Consider the following 23,582-nt stretch of genomic DNA (forward strand, 5'->3'; position numbering starts at 1 on the left):
GTGACCTTGATGGCCAGTCCTCTCTGAGTAGTGGTACGTCGATTATATACTGGTGGACTTTTTAGTCCCGTTGGTGTGCCGTGACCTTGATGGCCACAGTCATCTCTCCGAGAAGTGGTACGTAGACTATATACTGATGTATTTCTCGGTCCCCTTGGTGTGCCGTGACCTTGATGGCCACAGTCATCTCTCCGATAAGTGGTACGTAGACTATATACTGATGGATTGCTCGGTCCCCTTGGTGTGCCGTGACCTTGATGGCCACAGTCATCTCTCTGAGAAGTGGTATACGTAGACTATATACTGGTGGATTTCTCAGTTCCCTTGGTGTACTGTGACCTTGATGGCCACAGTCATATCTCTGAGTAGTGGTACGTAGACTATATACTGGTGGATTTCTCGGTCCCCTTGGTGTGCCGTGACCTTGATGGCCACAGTCATCTCTCCGAGAAGTGGTACGTAGACTATATACTGATGGATTTCTCGGTCCCCTTGGTGTGCCGTGACCTTGATGGCCACAGTCATCTCTCTGAGTAGTGGTACGTAGACTATATACTGGTGGACTTTTTAGTCCCCTTGGTGTGCCGTGACCTTGATGGCCACAGTCATCTCTATTGAGAAGTGACACGGTTCGTAACATACACACATGACTCATTATTAATTTAAAATTTAACTATATTTTATTTCTATTTCAACTGTAGACCGATTCACAGGGACCTGATAATATTTGTTACAGGTGTATTTGAATCCAAACTATGGTGAACAGGGTAATTTTTACATATTTGAGGTTTAAATCAATTTTCGGTAAAAAAAAAAAAAAGCCACTCCAAATGATGATAATATATATAGTCGATCTGAACTCCTAAAACCTATGAAATTACTCTTATCACCTTAGTTTGGGTCCAAATATAACTCTAACAAACTAAGTTCCTGTGGTATGTTACAGTGTAATTCATTTTTGGCATTTGTATCAATTAACAGAATTTTTAGGCGCCTCATGTGTGTGTGTGTGTGTGTGTTGCGTCCATCTTGATCACACCTTCAAGATTGGATGAACGCCAATGTCTGCACACACTCACTTAGTCTCTAACTAAGAGTTCTAAGAGTATTTGAGTCTCTAACTTAGTGTATTTGAAGCAAATCGTTTGCGGAAAAACCCAGTGTATCTTTTGTTGCTGTCCGGAAATTTGTCCCTTATTCTCCAAACACAACAACTCGGCACCGGCTTCCTATTCGATTTTCCCAAACGTCCTTCTTGCCACAAGGTAAAGTTCCTGTAGGCAGCTTGCCTCATATATCGGTGCCTGACGTCTGCTTTATCTGAAATCATTTCCAGTAGGTTGGCCTGACATACATCTCCAATATAAAGCACTTCTGGGTCCAACACCAATTTATCCATCTGCTGTAAAAGATATATTGTAGCCCAACAATTTACACGGGACAGAAATATCCTAGATCTCACTTTAAATGTAATGCAAAAATGTACTGCATATACTCATTGTCAATGACCTCATATCTGTTCATCCTTTAATTTCTCAGAAAATAACTTCCTTATGTCTTAAGATGGCGCAGAATAAATGCACCACAAATGTACCTCCGTTAAATACTTTTAATTCCCACCTTTGTAGATTGACACCCGAATTAAGATTTCGCAATCATGCTCTCTCCACTATTTCAAACACCATTTTGCCATTTGACCATTCATAATAAACTAGGTACCGATCGTTTCGAAACACAAAGCTCCGGGGTTTTGCCGCAACATTTCCTCTCCACAACTTTGGGCATCTCATCACAGTGGTGACATATGCACCATGTTGGCGTGTTACGGGGAGGACTGCTTTCCCGATCGTCACGTTTACCACTTTGTAAACAGAGGTAAGAAAACGGGCTAAGGTCCATCTCCACAAGATTGTCAACCAAATGTCTAAAGGCTTCTAGTGACATTTTATGGCGATGCTTCTACAAAACATTGATTGATTGATTGGTTTTACGTCCGCTTCACTACCGAGTAGTTCGGTTAATCAATTCCCACAAATATATAGCGGTAAACAGTTTTAAACGTCCATGTGACGGTACATATATATATATAAAACAAAACACGAAGACTTAATTTCGCTAGCACTTTCGCCCATCTTCGGTCTCTTCATGCGATTTGGATTGAGCTCCAAGCTGGGCAAAAGTGCTAACGAAATTAAGTCTTCATGTTTTGTTTTAAATATGATATATATGTCACGTTTAACATTCGCATTATGCCGACATAGTATACTTACAATGCTTAGTAATAGGATGATTTGTACTTTTTGAAATTGTGAATCTTGTGATTATGGAAGTATGTTTAATCATAATAACCTGTTGTGTCCACAACTCGGTCTTTTCCATGTCCTCGTCACCTCTGTCTAAGACCTGATGGTCTGGACCTCTTCCCTTGCTTCCTCTTTCGCAAACCTGAACTCGATGCAGTTATGAATACGGCTGTTCATTTACTGATAGATCTGTGTGTTTATTTACATTAATCTAAAAAAGTCGGTCAAAGTATATACCAAGTAGAGTTAGACATATCTTATCTTGAGGTTTAACAGTTACGTAACAGGTATACAGGTATTATATATGTATTGATATTTGTTTATCTTATCAAGGGCCCAACAGGGGAAAAACAAATTACGGAAAATTTCAAAATTCAGATGGCAAAATAAAAGTGTGGATGGGAGAAAAACACCACAACACCCTGGCGAGGAATATAAAGCATTTCAGACAATCATTTAATGGTTAGTAAAAGTGCGCCTATTGCCACTGGGTCATTAATTACAGTTTCCTTTTTAACCCGCAGTATCCCCTGACTCCCTATAAGCTAGTGGCGCCCCCCTTCGCAGGACTTTACCGATTGCATCACGTTTAAAAATACCGAAACCGACTTCAACCGGATCACGTTGAACACGGGCCAAGAGCCATCCCCACGTCGATTTTAACAATGATTGTCTACTCGATCATGAACAGTATCAATATTTACATCTACATGAGAGTCAACTACCACCTAATGCTAGAGTGATATGTGTTTGCTTGTACGCTAGTGTTCATAACATAAAAACTTCAGAATGGACTTCGTAGGGTAGTTCACTCATTATTTTACAAATTGCCCCCCCCCCCCCCCTCCCCCTTCCCACGAGGCAATCAGAGATGCACGATGCACTCATTTCGCAATATTAAACTGTGATTTACCAATAACGTATATGGCCACCTCAGCAATATAACTCGTTTCGGGTTACGTCAAGTCGATGTCGCACCCGATCATTAAACACGATTCGCTGCAAAATTATCGACTTGATCCTTATCGGCAAACGCTTGTTACATTTCCTGCTTTCAAAAAGAACCAAGCTTGCTTGATAACTAAATTTTCGAAAGACGAACTACTAGCAATTGTCATGCTTCTGTTCCGAGTACCGGTCAATGATAAAGATACGGACCTATATCTAGCTGCCTCGTTTGTACTGGATAATGAAACCACAAGAATCATGGTGAGCAATTGTATTGCTTGCTCAGCTAATTGCCCCACAAAGCCACCATCCCCACTTCTTACTTCCATTCTTAGTAATGTTGGTCCAGATGCGGAATTAATGGTGTATAATTTTTGAAGAATTCACAATATCTCTCGTTTAAACTTGAACACCCTTTCCTCAAACATGTTTATACCCCTCTCACTACCTACCTTATACCAATTTTTCGGAACACTCCTTTTCTCTTATCATGAGAGCTTTATTTCAAAGAAAGTAAAAAGGCGATACAAATCTATAATGTTTACTATCTTGGAGGAACCGATAGTGGGCTCAGGATGGGTAAGGTTTTGGATTTAATACTTGTTTCTGAAATTAAATGTTCTGTCTCTTTGTGGTGAGGAATGAAATGACATTGCACGTTTTGATCAATACTTCAAACTCAGATTAGATCGTGGGCAGCATTATGAATTATTCAAGAATTTGCCTCGGGCAATTAGCGTATACAGGAACTGGATGTTACATGATTAGCAACTCAGTCAGTTATATGATTTATAATCATGATAATACCATCCCTAAATCCAAATTAATTATGAACTAAATAGATAAGACAACCGCGTCCGTGTTCGTCATAGATATGGAAGTTGAACACTAAACACTTACTGTAACATAGACATGTATTTATTTAAAAATGTATAAAATAATTAAACAAACGCCAAGGAATGATATACTTTCTAAGTACGATTCATTCATTCTAATTAAAGTCATCTTTCACATGACTTTGTTAACAAAGCCATGTAACAGATTAATTTAAACAAATAACAATTCATTGTGTATTTTCAACATGAAAATAATTTATTTTCATAATCCATGATATTTTGAAAAATATTTATGGTGAAGATTTGTTCATGTTGTTGAAGTTTTGAAGGACACCCCTGTAAACCCATTCACATGGAACTCCTTCCGTTATTTAATTAATAAACACAAATTTCCAAATATTGAGGGGATGATAAAAATCAAATACTAAAGTGTTTTTTTTTAGTTTTCACGCATGCTGCGATATCCATCTTATAAAACTTAGTGGTACCACCTCTTGGCGAAAAAAAATCATAAATTGGGCTTCAAATATTTCACTACAAATTTTAATTGCAAAACATATGCAGCCCACAGTATTTTCAAATAATCTTCTTAATGTTTTCTGTTGAAAATAAAACATGCTATCAGTCACATTAGCAAACACGAAAAACAATCAAAATGTTTCGAATGAAGAATCCTCTGTAAATGAAAATTTCAAAAAGTGAATGTGTCGCTTGAGTATTATAAGAAAGTGATAATCATCTGGCACAAACAACATAATGTTTCCCAATAAGACCATGTTGGCGACCATAAATCTGTCCACAGCTGTCTCAAAATCCTCTATTGTAGGTTTGTCCAATCGAATTCTAGAGTGGAAATAATACAATACAATTTGGTAAGATTATTGTGTGGTTCTAATATGTATTTAGGAATAAAAAGGAAGAATTGTTGACATAATTAAGCCAATATATACAAGTTCACAGTGACCTACTTATCAACCATGTGCTGCTCTTTTTGGCCATTTTCAATATTTGCAGCTTAAGTGTTACGCAATACACCAAAATGATGAAGAAACTTTCTAAAAATAACATGTAGTTTTGTAAAAAAAAGAGACCATTTGTAATTTTGATCCCCCACCTTACCCCCTCATATCTCGGGATGATCTCCAAGCTGATCTTAATTTCATGGCATATCTTGATGGCATAACCACAAGGTATGTATATACAAAAAATCAAACTTATCGATGATAGCCACTAGAAGGCCCAAACTGCCACCCTCCTTTGCCATTGTGTATTTGCATAACAAAATGGGCTGAAACTCGATAATCTTAGGGAAGTTATTGGCCTGAAACTAAAGCGTAAAAGACAAACGGACGGACGGACACACCCACCCACCAAATAGTATCCTCCTTTATAAAACAAGTTAGACATTGCAAAAACTCAGCTATTCTTTTAATTATGATAATCGTGAGCTGGTCCTACTTGTATCAAACATATCAACTCCTGAGTGTTCCTAAACTTTGAAATTTTCTGAAATGCCTAATTTGTTTTTCCTTTCGCATAAGTGGGCCCGGTTATCAATTAATCGTAACCAAATATTAAGTTGGAAAATAAATGATAAACCTGTTTTTTGACATTGCAAGTTCACTCTAAGCAACTGAGTATGCTTATGTATTTTCTTTTGCTTTGTTTAGGCAACAAACACCAAAGCAATGACAAATGAGTTTTGAGAAATTTGCTCGAAACGTTTTTCCGACGACTATATAAATAATAAAATTGATGCTTGAATTTAAAACGTACAAAACGTTCACAGTGTCAACCAAGTATGTTCTCTTGTACTCATAATCCTCCTCAAACATGTACAGATGGTTGACCTGATTGACGAGCCCTAGAGTCTGTATCAGTGTAAATATTGCCATGATAAGTATAAGTACAATCGTGACATTATCCTTGGCACTACTGACCCTCAGTCCGAGCCGTCTGCGCTTCAGACGTTTTCTCACCAACTCTCTGGCGATGAGGACGTTAAGGATTATCAGGGCTAAAAGAGGCACCACAAAATTTATCACTGCGTATATCCATATAACATACACTTTCTGATACAGGAAACTTTCTCCAATTTCTGTCAGATAAACAGAGTAGCAGGTTACAGTACTACTGGCGTTGAAGCACATCGACTCTTCTATCTTCATCGCCACTATTCGGGGGATGTTGTAAATCGCTGAGAAAGACAGCACTGCTACAATGGAGGCAAGCACTCTGACCCTTGAGTAGACCTGGCTGTGTGTTTGTGGGTGACATACAGATAGATACCGGTCAATTGACACAAGGACTAGGATGTACTCGTTACACAATTGCGTCATCATCAGCAGGTAATTAATTGTTATATATCCAAGGGTGTTAAACACATTCAGACCTATATCGGGGTCCACGAATTCGGCTATTAATATGGGCACAGACAGCGCCATGAAGGCGCAGGTTATGAAGGCTATGTCGGACAGAACAAGTGCCTGTAGATACAGGTTGGTTATTGGCGCCATCGACTTCTTCCACAGAACCACTGCCGTCATAACGTTACCTACGTATCCAAAGGCTACCACAAACGGCACAATGACTCCGTACAGTATGAAAATTATGCCGTCGTCTGAAGATGGACGTCCCAGTGACCCATCTATGTCACTGTTGTTGACGAGAAGATATTCGCTGATGTTAACACGGTGGTTCATGGTAACGTGTGAACATGAAGTTATGATAAGACTGAAGATACAATGTTCAGCACCACTATGTCGAGTTCCGAAGCTGTTTAGGTCAGGTTTGCTGTTGCTCGATGACTTACATGTACCGGACAGCATGGGCGCTGTTTCTAATAAACATAGATAATTCAATATTACTGATTGAATTTACTCCAAGGCATAAGTCGATCGGAATGTGTTCGAATGACTTTAGATGCTGACAGGCAATATTGATATTGTATATAAATATTTAACCACCATGAATTATATATTGTTTATGCTGTTAGTATAATGCAAAATAATCACTAAAATTTGATCACGATTTTACTTTAGAAAAAAAAGATTATGCATTGTAGTTTATTAAGTTTGACGAAGAGATCAAAATAAAATAAACAGTGTTTTAAATAATGACTTCATGCTTATTTGTGGTAGTTTAAAGCATTATAATCATGTTATGAATTTAAAAGGAAACTAATATTACTATAATTATATTAACATAAATTTTAAGTGAAATATTTATATTTTAATTAGTGGGAATCTAACTTTAAACAAGATGTTGGTTGACTTATTTTAGAGACAATCACTAAAATTTTCAGCGTCACTGCTGCTTATGAAACGAAAATACAGTTATAGTAAAAGTGCATGTATGTCCACAATTTTAACACTACTTCCGTGCTACACAGTGTTATCTTATTTGTGATTTTAACGTCCATGTCATACAGCGGCTCAAACAATGCCATATAAGAGAGACGTACGAACACGAAAACAACTAAACAGGATGAGTAACTGTTGAATTAATGAGACAAAAAATGACTTAGCAGACACCCATCAGACACCAGAAAAGGTATAAAACTTCCCATGAAGGGTCAAATTTTGCAACAGTGCCAATGGCACATTACAAGGATCATCTGAAGAGCATTTTAAACATCGCTTTATAACCGGATAAATCCACGTACATACCTACGGTCTTTGGTGTCTCTGATCATTATAGATGCTTGACTTTCCAGATCTCCTTCCAAATAGATGAAAGATGAGCAATGGCATTCCCGAAAGCTTGATCTTACTAGCAACCAAAATCCGCTCTACCGTCATTAGGAAGGCTATAACAGTTAAGCTACACACACAATATTATATGATCCACAGTATCAATTGTGATTGAAATCTTAACAAATCTTACAAAGCAATGTACTAGTGCTACATAGGCGAGACACGTATCGAACTTTTACTCATATCAGAACATCATGATGCGCTCGTCTAAGTAAGTGTACATTTTAATTAACAGACATCCATTCCTTGTTGTGCCTCCAAACATAAAGGTGCTTAGCAAAGCTATAATAATACTAATAATAATTAGAGGTTCTTATATACCGCTTTATCACAACCTAGTTCGTAGGTCGTCTCAAAGCGGTTCACACATTATATAGCTAACCAACATACTGATTCAGTGTCCTGAAGAAGGCGTGACGTCACGGATCATGCTGATAGCTAGATGTTTGTCTGTTTAAAGTATTTATCAGTGTTAGTATGTATTGGCCATTTTCCAGTTGAAAATCATTGGAATATTTTCCATTACCTTATATATTACGTTGTATTGTTTATAAAGATAACCCCAATGAGGAAACGTTTGACCTTTGTGTGTTTACTTATAGCTCGTACTGACACAGGAAGCCGCATTGCACAATACATAATAATAGAAAACCTTTCTATATGAAAATGAGCTTTGGTTGGCATTATCGAACGGAACTGTTAGCTAAAGATTACAGACCCATTCGGTCAAACTATAGCGAGTGTCGTTTTGTGTACATGAAACAATGCTATAAACGATTTTTAAATAATGAATGGGAACAAATGAAACATCCTGTATGTCAAATAACGTCAGGTTATTTTGTGTGGTGATAACGCTTAATTATTTATTTTAAATGCATTGTCACAATATTGTAAATTGCTCTCAGTCATAGAACCTTTTGCTTATGGAATAACAGGATGTGGTGTAATATAATTTCTGTTATCCCATACCCAGCATGTTTTATCCCATACCCAACATATGTTAGCACACGCTAAGGTCATTGGGTATTTGTACAAACGGTCAAACCGTATTTTTTTTTGCGATATACAGCACGTTATATATGACCTAGGAGTGATGTGATTGGTCGTTAATTTGAACTTTGACCAAACTACTTTTTGCCATGTGCTCGCCAAGCGGTAAGGTTAACATCTGTCTCATTCACAAGCAGCGCGCCTTTGTTTGGTGGTCCGATTTACGGAGAGACATTACATGTCAACATACACATTGGTCATCCGTGAGTGATTTATTCGTACTCCGATTCACAATAGACAGCAATCAGCTGGTTATCCTGCATAAAAGTAAAACTGCGCGATAAAAAATAGTTCTTGCAATAAAGTTAAAAGTACTTTTATAAAACACTGATGAATAAAGGGAGTTCCTTTTGTGTTTATAGCCGAAGTTAAATAAATTTTGAGATATAGTGTTTCATTTTGTTATTTATTTCTTCAGACACGAATACAAATAGTGTTAAATATTAATACGCGTGCGCGACGTTTGACACGCCGGGGAAAAAAAACCAGGAGTCTGCATGGCTTAATGGACAGAAACACTTCACGAAAGGGTATGGGATAAATAGGTCACACAATTCGTGCCGGTTTGATATCGTATTTATCTCATTCTCGTTAGATAATTTTCGAAAGTCACAAAAGACATTCGCTAAAGCTCGTGTCTTTTGTGACTTTCGAAAATTATCTAACTCGAGTGAGATAAATACGATATCAAACCGGCACCCGTTGTGTAACCTTTATTTATGACGTCATTATTCAATATTTTTGCTGAATATTTATATCAGTTAGTTAACATTCCATTTCCCGGCCATGGTCACTGTTATCAAATATATAATGGCTCTATCGAATGTAATGCTCTCTCTTATCCATATGCTAAGTGATAAAACTAATGTAATATATGCATTGTATTATACACGAAGTGATTATATCTATTATAAGGAAGTGTTTTGAATGATCTATATACGTTTATACAGAAGGATGTACCAGACACAATATTTAGCTTCTCCGATCGGGAAAACGTTGGATGAGAGACATGATATAATAATGCAAATGTAACACCAATTCATGTGAAGTTAAAATAACACATGAGCAAGGACTGATTATATCTATAGCAGGTAAGGGATTCTTAGTGTGTTCATGACTAGTTAACTAGTATATGTAACAGCCTTTTACGTTGTTGTTTTCCTTCCCAAGAAGTAAAATACCAGCCTCCTCTGCTTATGTTTTAAAAGTAAATTCGTCTTTTCAAAATATCAGGCTTTCCTGAAAGGCTGCCTTATGTTGACCTATACATAACGTAGGCGTTTTTTTTAATAAATGCCTCTAAATAAGCGGTTGCGTAAATACCAATATTGTACACATGCTTTCTATGTCTTGCATCACTGATGTCCTACACATCCCCCAGCAAAGGACCTCGTGGAGGGTGTCGAATGAAACACTTACCGTTCCGAAACACATTGTTTCACCTCCGATCATGTTTTAGGATTCATGTCGTCTTCCCTTATGTTTTCGAAACTTCACATATCTCTTTGTTGTCTATTTGCATCGGTTTGGAGTTCTTACAATAACCCCTCGTGTTTTGGTGTTATGGTATGGTGTTAACATCCCGTCGTGTTTCGACGTAATGGTAAAATCTATTGCTAAATCTATATTTTCGTGAACAAATGACGTAAGAAATGCATGTTGAATGAAATGGGAATCGGGTCATCACGAACAAATAATGAAATGTCAGTTAAACGAGTGAGCAAAATCAGGTAATCTACAGAAATTTACATTGTACATCCATGAATCCTAGAAACAAAGAATTTGATATTTTTTTGTAATTTCGTTCTTTCATCATTCCTTTTCGGGGGTTTAACTTTCACGACTTTCGCGGTAACATTTTTTTTCTGTTTTGAAAGAATTTCGCAAAATTAATATCAAATTAATCCTTTCTTGCCAGGGGCCACTAGACCTGACGTCAACAAAAAATAAATCCTGTGAAAGTGACCATTACGGAAAAATGCGAAAATTAGGAACAGCGAAAAATTGCTTCATAATATATAGATTACAATACCATTTTACACGCGTGTGACATAATTATAGGGTCACTCGACAGCGCCTTTTCAGCGAGTCTGATGCAACAGGCACGCTTTATAGTATTGCTGACATTTACGTGATTTATTTAAGTGTTTTACATATATATAATAAAAAGGCGATAATGTCTTCAACATGAGGACGATTTGTACAGATGACATGTAATGAACGCGCTTGTTTCTCATCCACTTAATGCTTTTAAGTTCTGTCAATCTTCACTTGAAAATAGTAATAATTACTACTCATTACTTACAAACCCGTTTAAATATATGCATGTTGTATTGTCGTCGGAAGATGATAAGTATACTATCACTTCAATATAATTTATGCTCAATATTAACAAAAAATAATGGGATTTTGAAAGTTATACACTTCGACTTAAAACATTAAAACCGGTTCCTCTATTCCAACTCTCCGTCATACAGTATGGTTTTAAGAATCAAAATTTTAAATTTACATTAGTGCAAAAAATGACATGAAACATATGACGAAAATATTTTCAAACGTGCTAGATAAGAACAGTGAATATGATAATCGTTTACATAGGTTTGCATTTTTATTTATTCGAGGTAGATAAATTTGACATATGACACATAAATTTGATCTTATGTTATATAATGAAACAAAAGTTGACACCAAATCATTTACATTCTATTAACGGCGGATGACATTTAACGTAAAGGATAACAAATTATGGATCAGTTGTAGAGCAAACAAAATACAAGTATATCCCTAACATGTGTGTAATAAATAGCTATTAGAATGATGAACTGTACAAACATCATTGTAATCAAATGACAATATTATTCATGCTGATACTGGTATTGCTGAACTTCGAGTAAACAACCTATTGTAATGAAGCCAAACCTTTGAATTAGCAAAAATGCTGCGGGAGGCAATTAATAAGCAACAGCGCGCAGTATCGTACATTTCCATATGTCGATGACACATTGCGCTCTGACTCTTCCGAGATGTTACAATATCAGCTGCTGATAGAGCCAGGGGTCACTCCTGATATCAAAGACGAAATTTAAATAAAATAATATATCGCTCAACTTTGGAATAATTTATTTTCGTTATTGATTTTCATTGTAATCACAATTACAAGCGAAATATTTAACATATTTCTTCAAGCTTTCTAAGCTATGATACAGCTGAGCACATGTCATTTACGGTTGTCAAAACACAGTCCATCACCATCAAATTTTACAACGATATGGCAAATATTAAGCGAATCAAGCACTTTTGTCCTATTAGCATTTTCATGAATGTTTCTCAGGAAAATCACAAGGAAGTTGTCAGGACATGAAAGCGATCATTCCAAACATCTCTGCTTCATTATCAGAAAAACAACAATGATGTAAATAGTCTTCGTCTGCATTGTTCACCTCGATCTTAACTGTTGTAAGTTTAGGGTTCTGGCATGTTAGGAGAGAACACGCCTTAACTTATATCGGCAGTTCATCATTTCCTCAACATTCGTTAATTAGCGTTAGGTGTATGCAGGCTGTGTTGGAATCAAGAACAGTTCTGATACTGTTTATATACATGTTACAGAGTTCGCGATTACACATTTTCAACAGATTCGTGCTGATGAACATCTCCTGTATCTGGTCAGACAAGAGAAGAAACACCATCGACTTCTCTGACAGGTCCGTCGGCACACGTAGTAGGACCTCAAACACTTTGTCTCACATGGTCGGCGGATGTGTCTCATTGCCATAAGTCTGGCTGACAATCGGGCATCGCTTTCTGTTACCAGAAGAGAAAGACACAGCACCAGCCCAAGGACCATCAAATACGTCGGCTTCATGTCTGAAAGATAGAAGAATGGAGGTCAATGTATCATACATAACAACTTTATAAGTGCTTATAACATCACTGTTCAAATGTACGAGTATATTATTTCCAGTCGGAATTACTATCAATTATACATATGCTAATTTAAAATGACCAATTTTTGGGAAATATCATATGATTACCATAAATGTGTTCTGCATAATTTGTTTTAAATCAACAACATTTAAAAAAGAGTTTAATGATTTCACATTGACCATGAAAATATTCATATACAAAAACAATCAACATGTTTAGTTTTAGTGCACAAGAATGTTCTGTCTTAACGAAATAAAGTTAGGTTTTGTTTTAATATATACTTATATAGGTTGTATGCATTAAATAAAAGCTTTGTTTCTCATAGTCTGTTACGAATCATAAATAGCTTACCTGTTTTGTGTGTGAATATTCCAATGTAAATGTCTTGATAGCCAGTGTTGTTTACTCTTATAAGGTAAACAGGGATAGTTATATCACGATTAGTGTATATTAAGATTCTCTACGTAATACAAATAAATAAATTACGGTGCCAGTATTAAGGCGGTAGATTTACAGTCCTGGGAAACAAATAAGAGTTTACTCTGCTATCACAGCCAAATTAATAATTTACGTAATCGTAATCGCGGGGGTTTATATAGTTTACTTTTGTAAATGACCATACACGTCATCACCAAGGAATGAAATACGTCAGATTGATTAATGATACGAAAAGAAAAGGCAGGCATTGGTTGGACATGGTCCAAATAGCGCCATACCTATCAATTGTCTTAACTGACGACCATCCCTTTTTTGTTGACAGATAGGTGCACAGACTCTATACGTTACGGTATTAACCACACGATGGTACTACTAGGCTTGCTTTCAACCTCGATTATATTTTATTGAAAAATAACAGGATAACATAATATAAACACATGTGTTGTTGAGAAAAAAAATATAAGATTTTTTTCTCCATTTTTTAAATTACTTGTAAAAGAGAGAACAGATAGAACCTGGTGATTTACATACATCCCTATATGTGTTTTTGTAAAAATGTGGTTTGCAAAAACCAAATAACGATGCAGGAAAAAAATACTTTTTTTAAAATAAAAATCACGGAAATTAGCGTTACGTACATATCCACCTCTGTTTCCACGTTGTGAATTGTTAAAGGGCCACCAATGAGGATATTTTGTGATGCTGTACCTGTAATAAACAAACATGTCTGCTGACATGTTGTTGTTGTCAAGGTTTGTCTTTATGTTAATAGGTCAGGTTTACTGTGTTTTAATAACACGAATGCATTAAATGTCCGACTCTCTACGTCATCAATTCAACATAAGCAAAAAACCAGCAGACTCATCGTATATCGCCGTATCTTGTTAAATGAAATGACGCATGTATGTGACTTTCATACATTATTAGAAACAGATGATATTTAATGGCTTCCCATTGAATGTATGTACCATGTATATTTCACAAGCATGGCAGACTACCGATACTGATACTGTATAACATATTTGTATAAATGTAGGAATACACCGCCATTCTTGTGAATTAGATATAGTATGCAAAGGGAAATCAATATGTTCTATTTGAAATGATACTACGTCAAAAATACGAAAATTATAAACGTAATATTCCAATGACCTCGCGCTTAACATCAGTCTGTGTGCCATTTTGAATAGGCTACTGAACGAAATTCTACTGGTTTTTGTTTTTATCTGGAAAGATTGACTTTCGAAAATGTTGAAATTGTGTAGTGAGGTAAATACTATGCCGAAGTGTAAACAGCAGAGGCGCATCAAAAACCACATACAATGCCGTCGGTTAATGTGCATATAAAAAAGAACAAATCTGCGGCTTTGGTGACATTTTGATTGGTCTATATAATTGGTCTATATCTACACACTTGAAGATATAACATTCTGTAATATATTAATTTACAGGTAAAATGTGATGATTAAATATATGACCCCGTTGACCAAATGGATTGGGTACTAGTTGTTTGTTTGATTTACTTTAGTATTGCAAGAGTAAAGAACATTCGAGTATGTGTCTAAATCCTGGAAACATAAAAGGTTGACCTGTTTGAGGTGTATCTGGTGTTAGAATGTCTATAATCAGCCATCTAATCGACCGAAAAAGATTGAAATGTACAGGTGAGCTCTGTTAAAGACCGCATTCAACTAGAATTACTTTGTTTGATGAGATATATCGTGTGCACATGGTATTGAGTGGGTGAGCACAAGATGCAATTGTGCACTCGCTTCCGAAACCCGAATAAATAATTGTTCGTCATTCAACCATTTTTCGCAAATCGACCAATCAAATACTATTGTTATGGAGGGAAGACATAATTGTCTGGTTAATGAAGGTATCAGATATATATAGACATGTATGATAGACTTATATGATCGTTTTCTTTGTGACACGTTTTAATTCATATGACAATATAGTTTGTTAAATTACATTTTATTTTTTCTTGAGTCCAATTTTGCTACATGTGTTGACTGCTAATGAACAGTTAATCAATATTTGATTAAAATAAAACTCCTTAGCGTTTTCCTTTTAAGCACTTCATTTGAAATCGGATTTTTACTCAAAATAAATCTACATAGGATAAGGCATTTTTAATTCATACCTACATGGGCGACATAGGAATTTGCTATTTATAACCGTGTTACCTATTTTGCCCCTTTATACACCACATCATATTTAATCGAAATAAACATACCTTAACGTCATGCGAGTTCCTGGAATGTGTAGCCTATCCAAGTTGAGTCGGACATTAATTATGGCCATGTGTTAGGCGACGTATGACAACTTTCCTGCTATTGTTTTAATAAATAATAAAAACAGCGAATGTGTTTTGCACTTTCATCATGATTCAAAACATTCCTACGAATTCGGCTAATCTAGCCGGATGCGTAGTTTGTTTAATACAAAGTTATTTCGTGAAAACCGGATCCACTATTTCAACATGTCAGTGGTACTTACCTGTCTGAATTAAAAAAAGACTATGATCATTCTGATCAGAGCAAGAAGCACTACAGTCTTATAATATTTCGCAAATTCAACTTTGTACTAATTCGTGTGTTTCTACATAAAAGTGAAAGCGTCTACGTCTATCAAGCCTGTTTACAATACCTGTACAGGTATTCTTCATTCTTCGTGAACACGGCACGGTTAATTCATTTCATTTCAACAAATTGTATTCATGATGGTATATGAATGGGATCGAACAACATGCTATGACTTTATCAGTTCTCCCCAAAGCAGCACGGTTAATTGAGTGTACCAGTTATTACCAGTTGGAGGTTCTTATAAGAGTATATGTAGTAGTTTATTTGCTGGTTATGTGTGTTTAATGTTTAACAGGCTATTTATTCGATTATGATGTCATTGAAAAAAATGTACAAATCGACAGATTACAGAACCTACTGCTTCTTTAATCTCATACAAAAGTTTGATTAATTCCATTCTGTTATCACGCTATGCATGTGCATCTAATGTGTGACTTATTACACCATTCTCTACTATTCCCGATATCAACCACTATCACCAAAAGCGATATACAAATATAAATTACTACGTTTAATATCAATTACCTCAAACAATCACTACACTACCGTTTTATGTTATATTCAGTAATTTAGATATAACTACTGTTTGTAAGGTTAACATTTTTTAAAGTAAAAGTCCGAAGTTGGTATTGATTTCCTGTTGCTTGTATATTTCAATAAACATTTCATTTCAAGTCAGAAGATACATAATTGATTGTGTAATTGAAGTTCAATGTATTCATCTGAAAATACTTACGAAAACACTTTTATTCTAGGAAAAAAATAGATTCATTATACAATAAAATTATTTATATATGTCACTAAGGTAGGTTGGGATTAGTTTTACGGTCGTGAAAAACAACAGGAAGTGATAAAATACAGGTATTCCAAGAATGTTCATTAATTAACTACTTTCATATTCATTACTTATAAGGTCCATTTTTGGATGTCATTCATGAAGTAGTTCATTGGTTTACGGCAAGAATATAATTATGCAAATTGATATATGAATTTGTAGTGATAACATTGAATGAATTTTTCTTCGGCACGAGAAGAGTTAAAAATAGTTCATAAGATAGTACTAGACATAGTTGACTGAGTATTACTGTTCATTCAAGTATGTTTACCTTGTGATACACATACAATGGCTACATAGATTGACGGTGATTCATATAAGTCTAGTTAGACAGGCGTAACAGGTAGACGTTCACTGAAAATGTCACAGACACTATTTGTGAACAAGTATGTTATATTAAAAGGGCAACGAGCATTGAAATGATTTTTTTTTAAATCCTTCATAATCAGTCATTTGAAGGTAATTCATATTGTATTAATCTTTCTATGATAATAATCTCGTAATGTTGATATTTTTTAATGAGGTATGTGTTCATACAATTTGCAGTCTGTGATTATCAAGTGTCAAATTATGATATTGTGATAAAGCAGCGATTAATCTATATTTCGTAGTTAGAAAACAACTGGAGGTCCGGCCATCCTATTTTGTGTGTGTATTTGAGTGTTATATCAGTCCCGTGGAGATACTAACATTGTGTTAGCGTCACGCAGTAAACATATTTTGAGGTATAGCATAAATTTACTGATCTTTCTTCTTACGCCACTATCTGTGATAATGATTAAACTATTGATCAACATGATGAGAGACATTGTAGATAAAGGAACTGGTGAGCTTTTGATGAGAGACAGTGTAGATAAAGGGACTGCTGAGCGTGTATGCGACCACCCTCTTCTCCTGTTCTTATGACAACAACAACACAATATCATTTCGCAAAGATTTTCTAAAAATTCCGAGAAGACTATCCGTCACTCAGAAATGTCTTGATGACAATTTAGTTATGAAAACAACATCATTTTGCCACTATAATTGACATTTTCCACACCTCCATCGATACCCAAGTTTTAAATGGCATATTGGCTATAACGGCATTACGAAAGAAAAAAATGGCAGGATATGATACACTACCTCAACAAACCTCTTTACTATCGAACAAATCTTGTTTCCATTCCACTATCACTATTGAGATTTAGATAACCTGACAATATAGTCAGGAAAGTCCTTATAATTATCGTGTGTTATTCAAGAGTTTCAGAGTAATAGATTTTCTATTAATGGATCAGAAGGTAAAATCCCCATGCTAGACACTCTCATAACAGGAGGGGATAGAGCTACTCAATCTAAAACACTCACTCACCAGTACCCCTGATTCTAACAACCTACTCCATCACATTTTGGCCGTGATTAGGTATATTAGCTACAGAGCAGGAACCGTCACCAACGAAGAGGCAGGAAAAGGCGGACTGGACTACTGGCCGAAAGATTCGGTTGATAAGATGATAACAAAACTCTTTTGACAAAAAAAAAATACCGATTAAAAGGCGGCAACTATAATTCCGAAAACATTCCGATGGTTATGGTTGTCTCCGGTCTACACTCCTCTTTATTGAGTGATTCCGAACTGTCGTTTCCCGCTATCTAGTGCCATGGATAAAACACCACTGTAAATGGAGCTTGCGGTGTCGCTGTAGATTTTGTTTCTTACTACAGTAAGAATAAGAAATGAAACGGTTATTACCTCAACTATCTACACTCTCTCAAGTCTAACTGTCTGCAATACATCTACACAACCGAACAGATTTGAATAACATAAAATACTCTTTCGTGAAATATTGATTAAATGTGCTTGCATGAACACAAAATAATTCAAGCTGTAAGGTGTAATTCATTTTATTCAATAACATGTCTAAATCTAATGTACTAGTAACACAATGGGGATAATGTTCCTTCTGTTTATTTGATTTATTTCGTGGTGTCTCCATTCACTCAGTATAACATTCATTGGATACTTGGAATAGTTCTACACAAGTGTGTGTATTACATCCAGATCAATTCGCGGTTATATATTTACATTTGCGCTGCAATTCCACTTTATGAGCATGGTTACCTTCGTTTCGGGTTATAAGACTATAAGTGAACAAAAAATACAGACATCATGTTTGGCTCGCGTTTGGACTTTTTGGGCTAGAAGTTGAAGTTTTACCATGAAACCATGGCAACACCATTCAATTTTATAAAATTACCATACTCTATAAGTTTAGGCAGAAATGAAATGATATTATTAAAAATCACAATGAATCTTGTCGTCGAACATGCTACAGGTCAATGCTGTTAAGTAAGAAACAATCTCTCACTAGCTCACTCTCCGGTACGTCTGTTTCCCGTTTCGTTTAAAATGAATTGTTGCTAACAGTGTCACTCGATTCGAGTAACACGACCAGAGAAAAATCTGTCTATCATGCTTTCACAACTGATTAAATCTACAAGCAATATCTTGCCTACTCTTAGTTCCTTTGCAAACTCAACATTCGAAATGTTTCTTCAATGACAAAAAAAAATGGGACGGTGACATGCTTTCCGCGACAACCGCATTAGTCAATTTGCGAATTTAGTGGCTTGACGCCATCGACAAACGATGTCAATAGTCATTCCTTTATGCTTGTTTTCGATACGAAATGTGTCATGAAATTAGTGCGAATTGACAGAACAAATAATGTTTTTTGTGTCCACAGATATATTTAAAAACTTCAGTCACAGGAAAATGCACGTGCTTTGGGCTGTTTCACCAGTAGAACATTCCATTGGATCTTGGTGTTATTTTTAACTATTAAATGTCGTTATTATTTCTTTTAAATACATGAGGATGTGAAAATGAAAATATAAGCATTAAATTGTTTGCAGCTGCGGTTCATGGGCATTCATGAACCGCATCTAAAAGCAGTTTTATGCTTAAATGTATAACATACAAACAAGAGTCTGTCACGAATAAGAACCAATCCAATCAAATTATCAATGATATGTATTACAGCTAATCAAACCAAACCAGATTATCAATGATATGTATTACAGCTAATCAAACCAAACCAGGTTATCAATGATATGCATTACAGCTAATCAAACCAAACCAGGTTATCAATGATATGTATTGCAGCTAATCAAACCAAACCAGATTATCAATGATATGTATTACAGCTAATCAAACCAAACCAGGTTATCAATGATATGCATTACAGCTAATCCAACCAAACCAGGTTATCAATGATATGTATTGCAGCTAATCCAACCAAACCAGGTTATCAATGATATGTATTACAGCTTAAATCTAACCAAACCATGTTATTGATGATAGGTATTACAGCTAATCCAACCAAACCAGGTCATTGAGGATACGCTAGAACTGCTTAATAGAACAAGAAGTGGTTTAAATTCGATAAAACCGTTGACATGACATCGTTTAGAAGACCAGTTAATTGTCGTCATCATTCAAATGGAATTGTCTGTAGTCTTCTGCGTCTATCGAGCACCTACGCGAATCCCGCCTACGACAACTAACTGTTCAAGTTTGTACAAGTACAAACACTTCTAACATTTTATTTGAAAAACTTGGTGTCAATAAGTTGATATAATACTCGTTGAATCGCGTGAGAGATAAAGCAGAGACAGATAGTGATGCATTTTGTTTACCACAAACTGAGCTCATCAGACGGTGTCGTGATTTATCGATGTGAATTTATGTGCAGATATATACGTCATCCTTTTTCAACAGAAAAGAAAAGAGAGAAAAAAGGAAAAGGAAATACGTATATCCACATGAAATTAGCATTCTAAATAAATTACAATGACTGCATTTCTATTACAACTTCTACTTTTATTTAAATATATTCAATTCACGTATTTGAACATTTTGTATTGCACACAACCTTATTATTAGGAACATGGATTTCATAATAAATATCGAACAGACATTAAATAATAAATAGAATAAATATTCATTACAATGGAATACATATCAGATGAGATCGATATAATGATTCAAAACTAAAAACAAAATATTTTCTTTTAGTTTTTAAAACAATACCTGGAATACTCGGCAGATTCGTTACCAATAAAAGTACAGCTTATCTAAAAATCATTGCCAACACTTGAATTCACATATCATTTCTTATCTTCAAATAATTGATAAAGACGAGTTAATTTCAACCTATCGATGTAAATGTAGTCATCCATTAACTATAAACTATTTATAGCTTCACGTATTTAAGCACCACTTGGAGTTGTTGATCACTGTCAATAAACTCTCTCATCCGAAACAATTTGTGTCGTCAGTTAGCCTTCGGTATCTATCCTGTAGTTTGACAAATGAGAACGTTCAATGACATTGATCATTTGTGCCAGCTTTGCATAATCTGTGTTTTCTGTAGCATATCAGTGCACTTGTCGTAAAAAGTTTTCCCAATCAGTTATCTGTATTCATTCTGTTGTCAGCGTTAAATTTGTATGTTGGACAGCCACGCCTACATCTTATAAACTTCCCGATACATATCCTTCTACAGAAGAATATCTCGTCCGTCTTCAGGCAAGCGTCTAAACAATCGTAATAGGAGTACGCGCACGTGCGTGTACAGGAAACCTGATGTCTGGCGGGAAGACTTGACACTGTCGTTGTTAACAGGAAAAGTATTGTTAAAACAGAAAGCATAACAATAGAAGTCTTCATCATCTTCTGTACAAACCGGCGTTATCCTGGTCTGAAATGAATAGTAAATATGATTAAACGATATACTGTGTTTATGGTCTACAAACTCTATTAAAGTCAAAAAGTAAATGGTATATGATTTATGATGGAATCATGACTTTACATGAAGGAAAAAAACGTGAATTCCATTGTTTTTTTTAAAATTGTTAAGGTGCACATATAGCACAGTTAAAGTGTATGGTACTTTTAAACAGATTTTTTCGTATAGGCATAGTATGGTTATGCTGCAGTTACATGCTACACATTAATTAACATTTGATATCATTATAAGCAACTGATACATAATCGTTCATAATTACTTAGTACACAGAGGCTATAAACACTTACTGAATGATAGTGGCTGTCGTAAATGGTATGGCTATTAGATTTACAAAATCGAATTATATATCAAGCTTTCAGTGTTTTCCCATACGTCACGCGCACGTCAGCTGACATTGCGTGCATTGATTATGTACACGTTCCACGTGCGCTGGTGCCTACCACATCCGGACGGCTGCCATACAAGGAAACTAATTAGCATAGAAAGTGGTTAACCTATCATATAATGCGTTAGTATGGCTGATTTATAAACAGTTATGGCCAAATACTGTATTCGTAATCAAACAGAAGCATACGCATAGCTTCATTTATCATTACTTGTAACAATTAGTCAGCTATACGCACTCAATTTTGTGTGGAAAATCCCAACAATTTTAGTGACCGATTATGTTGTATAACTATAATCGCAATGAATGTATTACAACTTTCTAATTTAAACGTTATGTAACTTACAAATTATAAACAGTGAAGGGATTTTTTTCCATCCTTATCGTATGCACACAATAGTATACTAATACAGAGTTCAAATAATGTTCACACTTCCAAACAAACAAGACCGAATTCAACATATGATATCTGACATCATAAGCAATCAATCAATCAGTCAATTTTCCATTCAATACTTAGCATCATCATTTGATATACAAATGTGAATAATCAACTAATACATCGGTTATAAAACTGCCTTACTCAAATTATATTGGAAGAACGGTAACTACAAAAGAGAAAAAAACATGACTATAGTGTAACCTGTTTCTGCATAGTTGTTTTAAACTGAGCTTATATGTAAATACAAACGTTATTGTCCCACAGAACTGTAGCTTGAGATAGCCTGTTATATAATAGTCAATCGTCCTCTCACTGGACCAGAAGTCTACGTCCTTCATTAAGGTGTTGGTCATTGAATAGCAGTGTGCATAAACTGCTGCCATTGTGACCGCACGTTGTCTCAGGCTCATCAATACTGCATGCTTGTTATCCCCCGCTTTCACTGACACGGGGGATATTGATTTGGGTTTTTCCGTCTGTCCGTCTGTCAGTCTGTCACGCTTCGTTTCCGTTCGATGACCACTTTCAGCGGACTATATTTGGCGGAGTTATGGTCCCTTGAATAACGATAAACGTCATTATCTGCCGTTTCCGTGCAATAACTGCAACAAATGTTAGCCGATTTTCTTCAAACTTGGTAGCAGGGTTAAATGCCTTAAGGACTCGGCCAAGTTCGATGACCACTTACAGCGGACTTTATTTTGCGGAGTTATGGCCCCTTGAATAACAAAAAAATACGCTATACATTATGTCTCAACAACACGATACTCACATGTTTAAACCTAACCTCGATAATGTTTACCTACAATATATGTTCTTCAAGCGGGGATATAAATTCATGTTTAAACCTAACCTCGATAATGTTTACCTACAATATGTTATTCAAGCGGGGATATAAATTCATGTTTAAACCTAACCTCGATAATGTTTACCTACAATATGTCCTGCAAGCGGGGGATATAAATTCATGTTTAAACCTAACCTCGATAATGTTTATCTAAATTCATGTTTGAACCTAACCTTGATAATGTTTACCTACAATATGTTCTTCAAGCGGGGATATAAATTCATGTTTAAACCTAACCTCGATAATGATTACCTAAGATATGTCCTGCAAGCGGGGGATATAAATTCATGTTTGAACCTAACCTCGATAATGTTTACCTACAATATGTTATTCAAGCGGGGATATAAATTCATGTTTAAACCTAACATCGATAATGTTTACCTACAATATGTTATTCAAGCGGGGATATAAATTCATGTTTAAACCTAACCTCGA

The 23,582-nt window shown here is 35.6% G+C and overlaps 2 protein-coding genes and 1 long non-coding RNA gene across 4 annotated transcripts; all 3 read right to left on the reverse strand.

Annotated features, from left to right (window-relative positions):
• Positions 1–690: 690 nt before the first annotated feature.
• Positions 691–2,517, reverse strand: LOC110447533 (P2X purinoceptor 7-like). 2 transcript variants are annotated; one of them, XM_021493304.1, is made up of 3 exons: positions 2,350–2,517; positions 1,720–1,959; positions 691–1,399 (listed from the first exon to the last, which is right to left on the reverse strand). In XM_021493304.1, exons 1-3 carry the CDS (start codon positions 2,377–2,379, stop codon positions 1,118–1,120), a joined length of 552 nt encoding a protein of 183 aa, XP_021348979.1. In that variant the 5' UTR covers positions 2,380–2,517; the 3' UTR covers positions 691–1,117. The 2 variants fall into 2 exon arrangements, with proteins under 2 accessions (XP_021348979.1, XP_021348978.1); XM_021493303.1 differs by having other exon boundaries at positions 691–1,402.
• Positions 2,518–4,737: 2,220 nt separating this feature from the next.
• On the reverse strand, positions 4,738–6,789 carry LOC110447545 (FMRFamide receptor-like). Its single transcript, XM_021493317.1, has 2 exons — positions 5,864–6,789; positions 4,738–4,930 (listed from the first exon to the last, which is right to left on the reverse strand). Exons 1-2 carry the CDS (start codon positions 6,787–6,789, stop codon positions 4,738–4,740), a joined length of 1,119 nt encoding a protein of 372 aa, XP_021348992.1.
• A 4,692-nt stretch (positions 6,790–11,481) lies between these two features.
• Positions 11,482–13,424, reverse strand: LOC110447534. Its single transcript, XR_002462605.1, has 2 exons — positions 13,171–13,424; positions 11,482–12,759 (listed from the first exon to the last, which is right to left on the reverse strand). It is a non-coding gene; the product is annotated as an uncharacterized LOC110447534 (long non-coding RNA).
• Between the last annotated feature and the right edge of the window lie 10,158 nt (positions 13,425–23,582).

Source organism: Mizuhopecten yessoensis, unplaced genomic scaffold (genome assembly GCF_002113885.1).
Source record: "Mizuhopecten yessoensis strain PY_sf001 unplaced genomic scaffold, ASM211388v2 scaffold3459, whole genome shotgun sequence".
NCBI lineage: Eukaryota > Metazoa > Mollusca > Bivalvia > Pectinida > Pectinidae > Mizuhopecten > Mizuhopecten yessoensis.

What these genes read in the sequence shown, in the direction of transcription:
- LOC110447545 (XM_021493317.1), bottom strand. Translation starts at nt 6,789, where the DNA reads ATGAACCACCGTGTTAACATCAGCGAATATCTTCTCGTCAACAACAGT. An exon ending in GTTGACACTGTGAACGTTTT is followed by an intron (nt 4,931 to 5,863) that starts GTACGTTTTAAA and finishes TTTCCACTCTAG; the next exon opens with AATTCGATTGGACAAACCTA.
- LOC110447533 (XM_021493303.1), bottom strand. Translation starts at nt 2,379, where the DNA reads ATGGAAAAGACCGAGTTGTGGACACAACAG. An exon ending in CCGAGTTGTGGACACAACAG is followed by an intron (nt 1,960 to 2,349) that starts GTTATTATGATT and finishes AATGTTTTGTAG; the next exon opens with AAGCATCGCCATAAAATGTC. An exon ending in TTTGTGTTTCGAAACGATCG is followed by an intron (nt 1,403 to 1,719) that starts GTACCTAGTTTA and finishes TATCTTTTACAG; the next exon opens with CAGATGGATAAATTGGTGTT.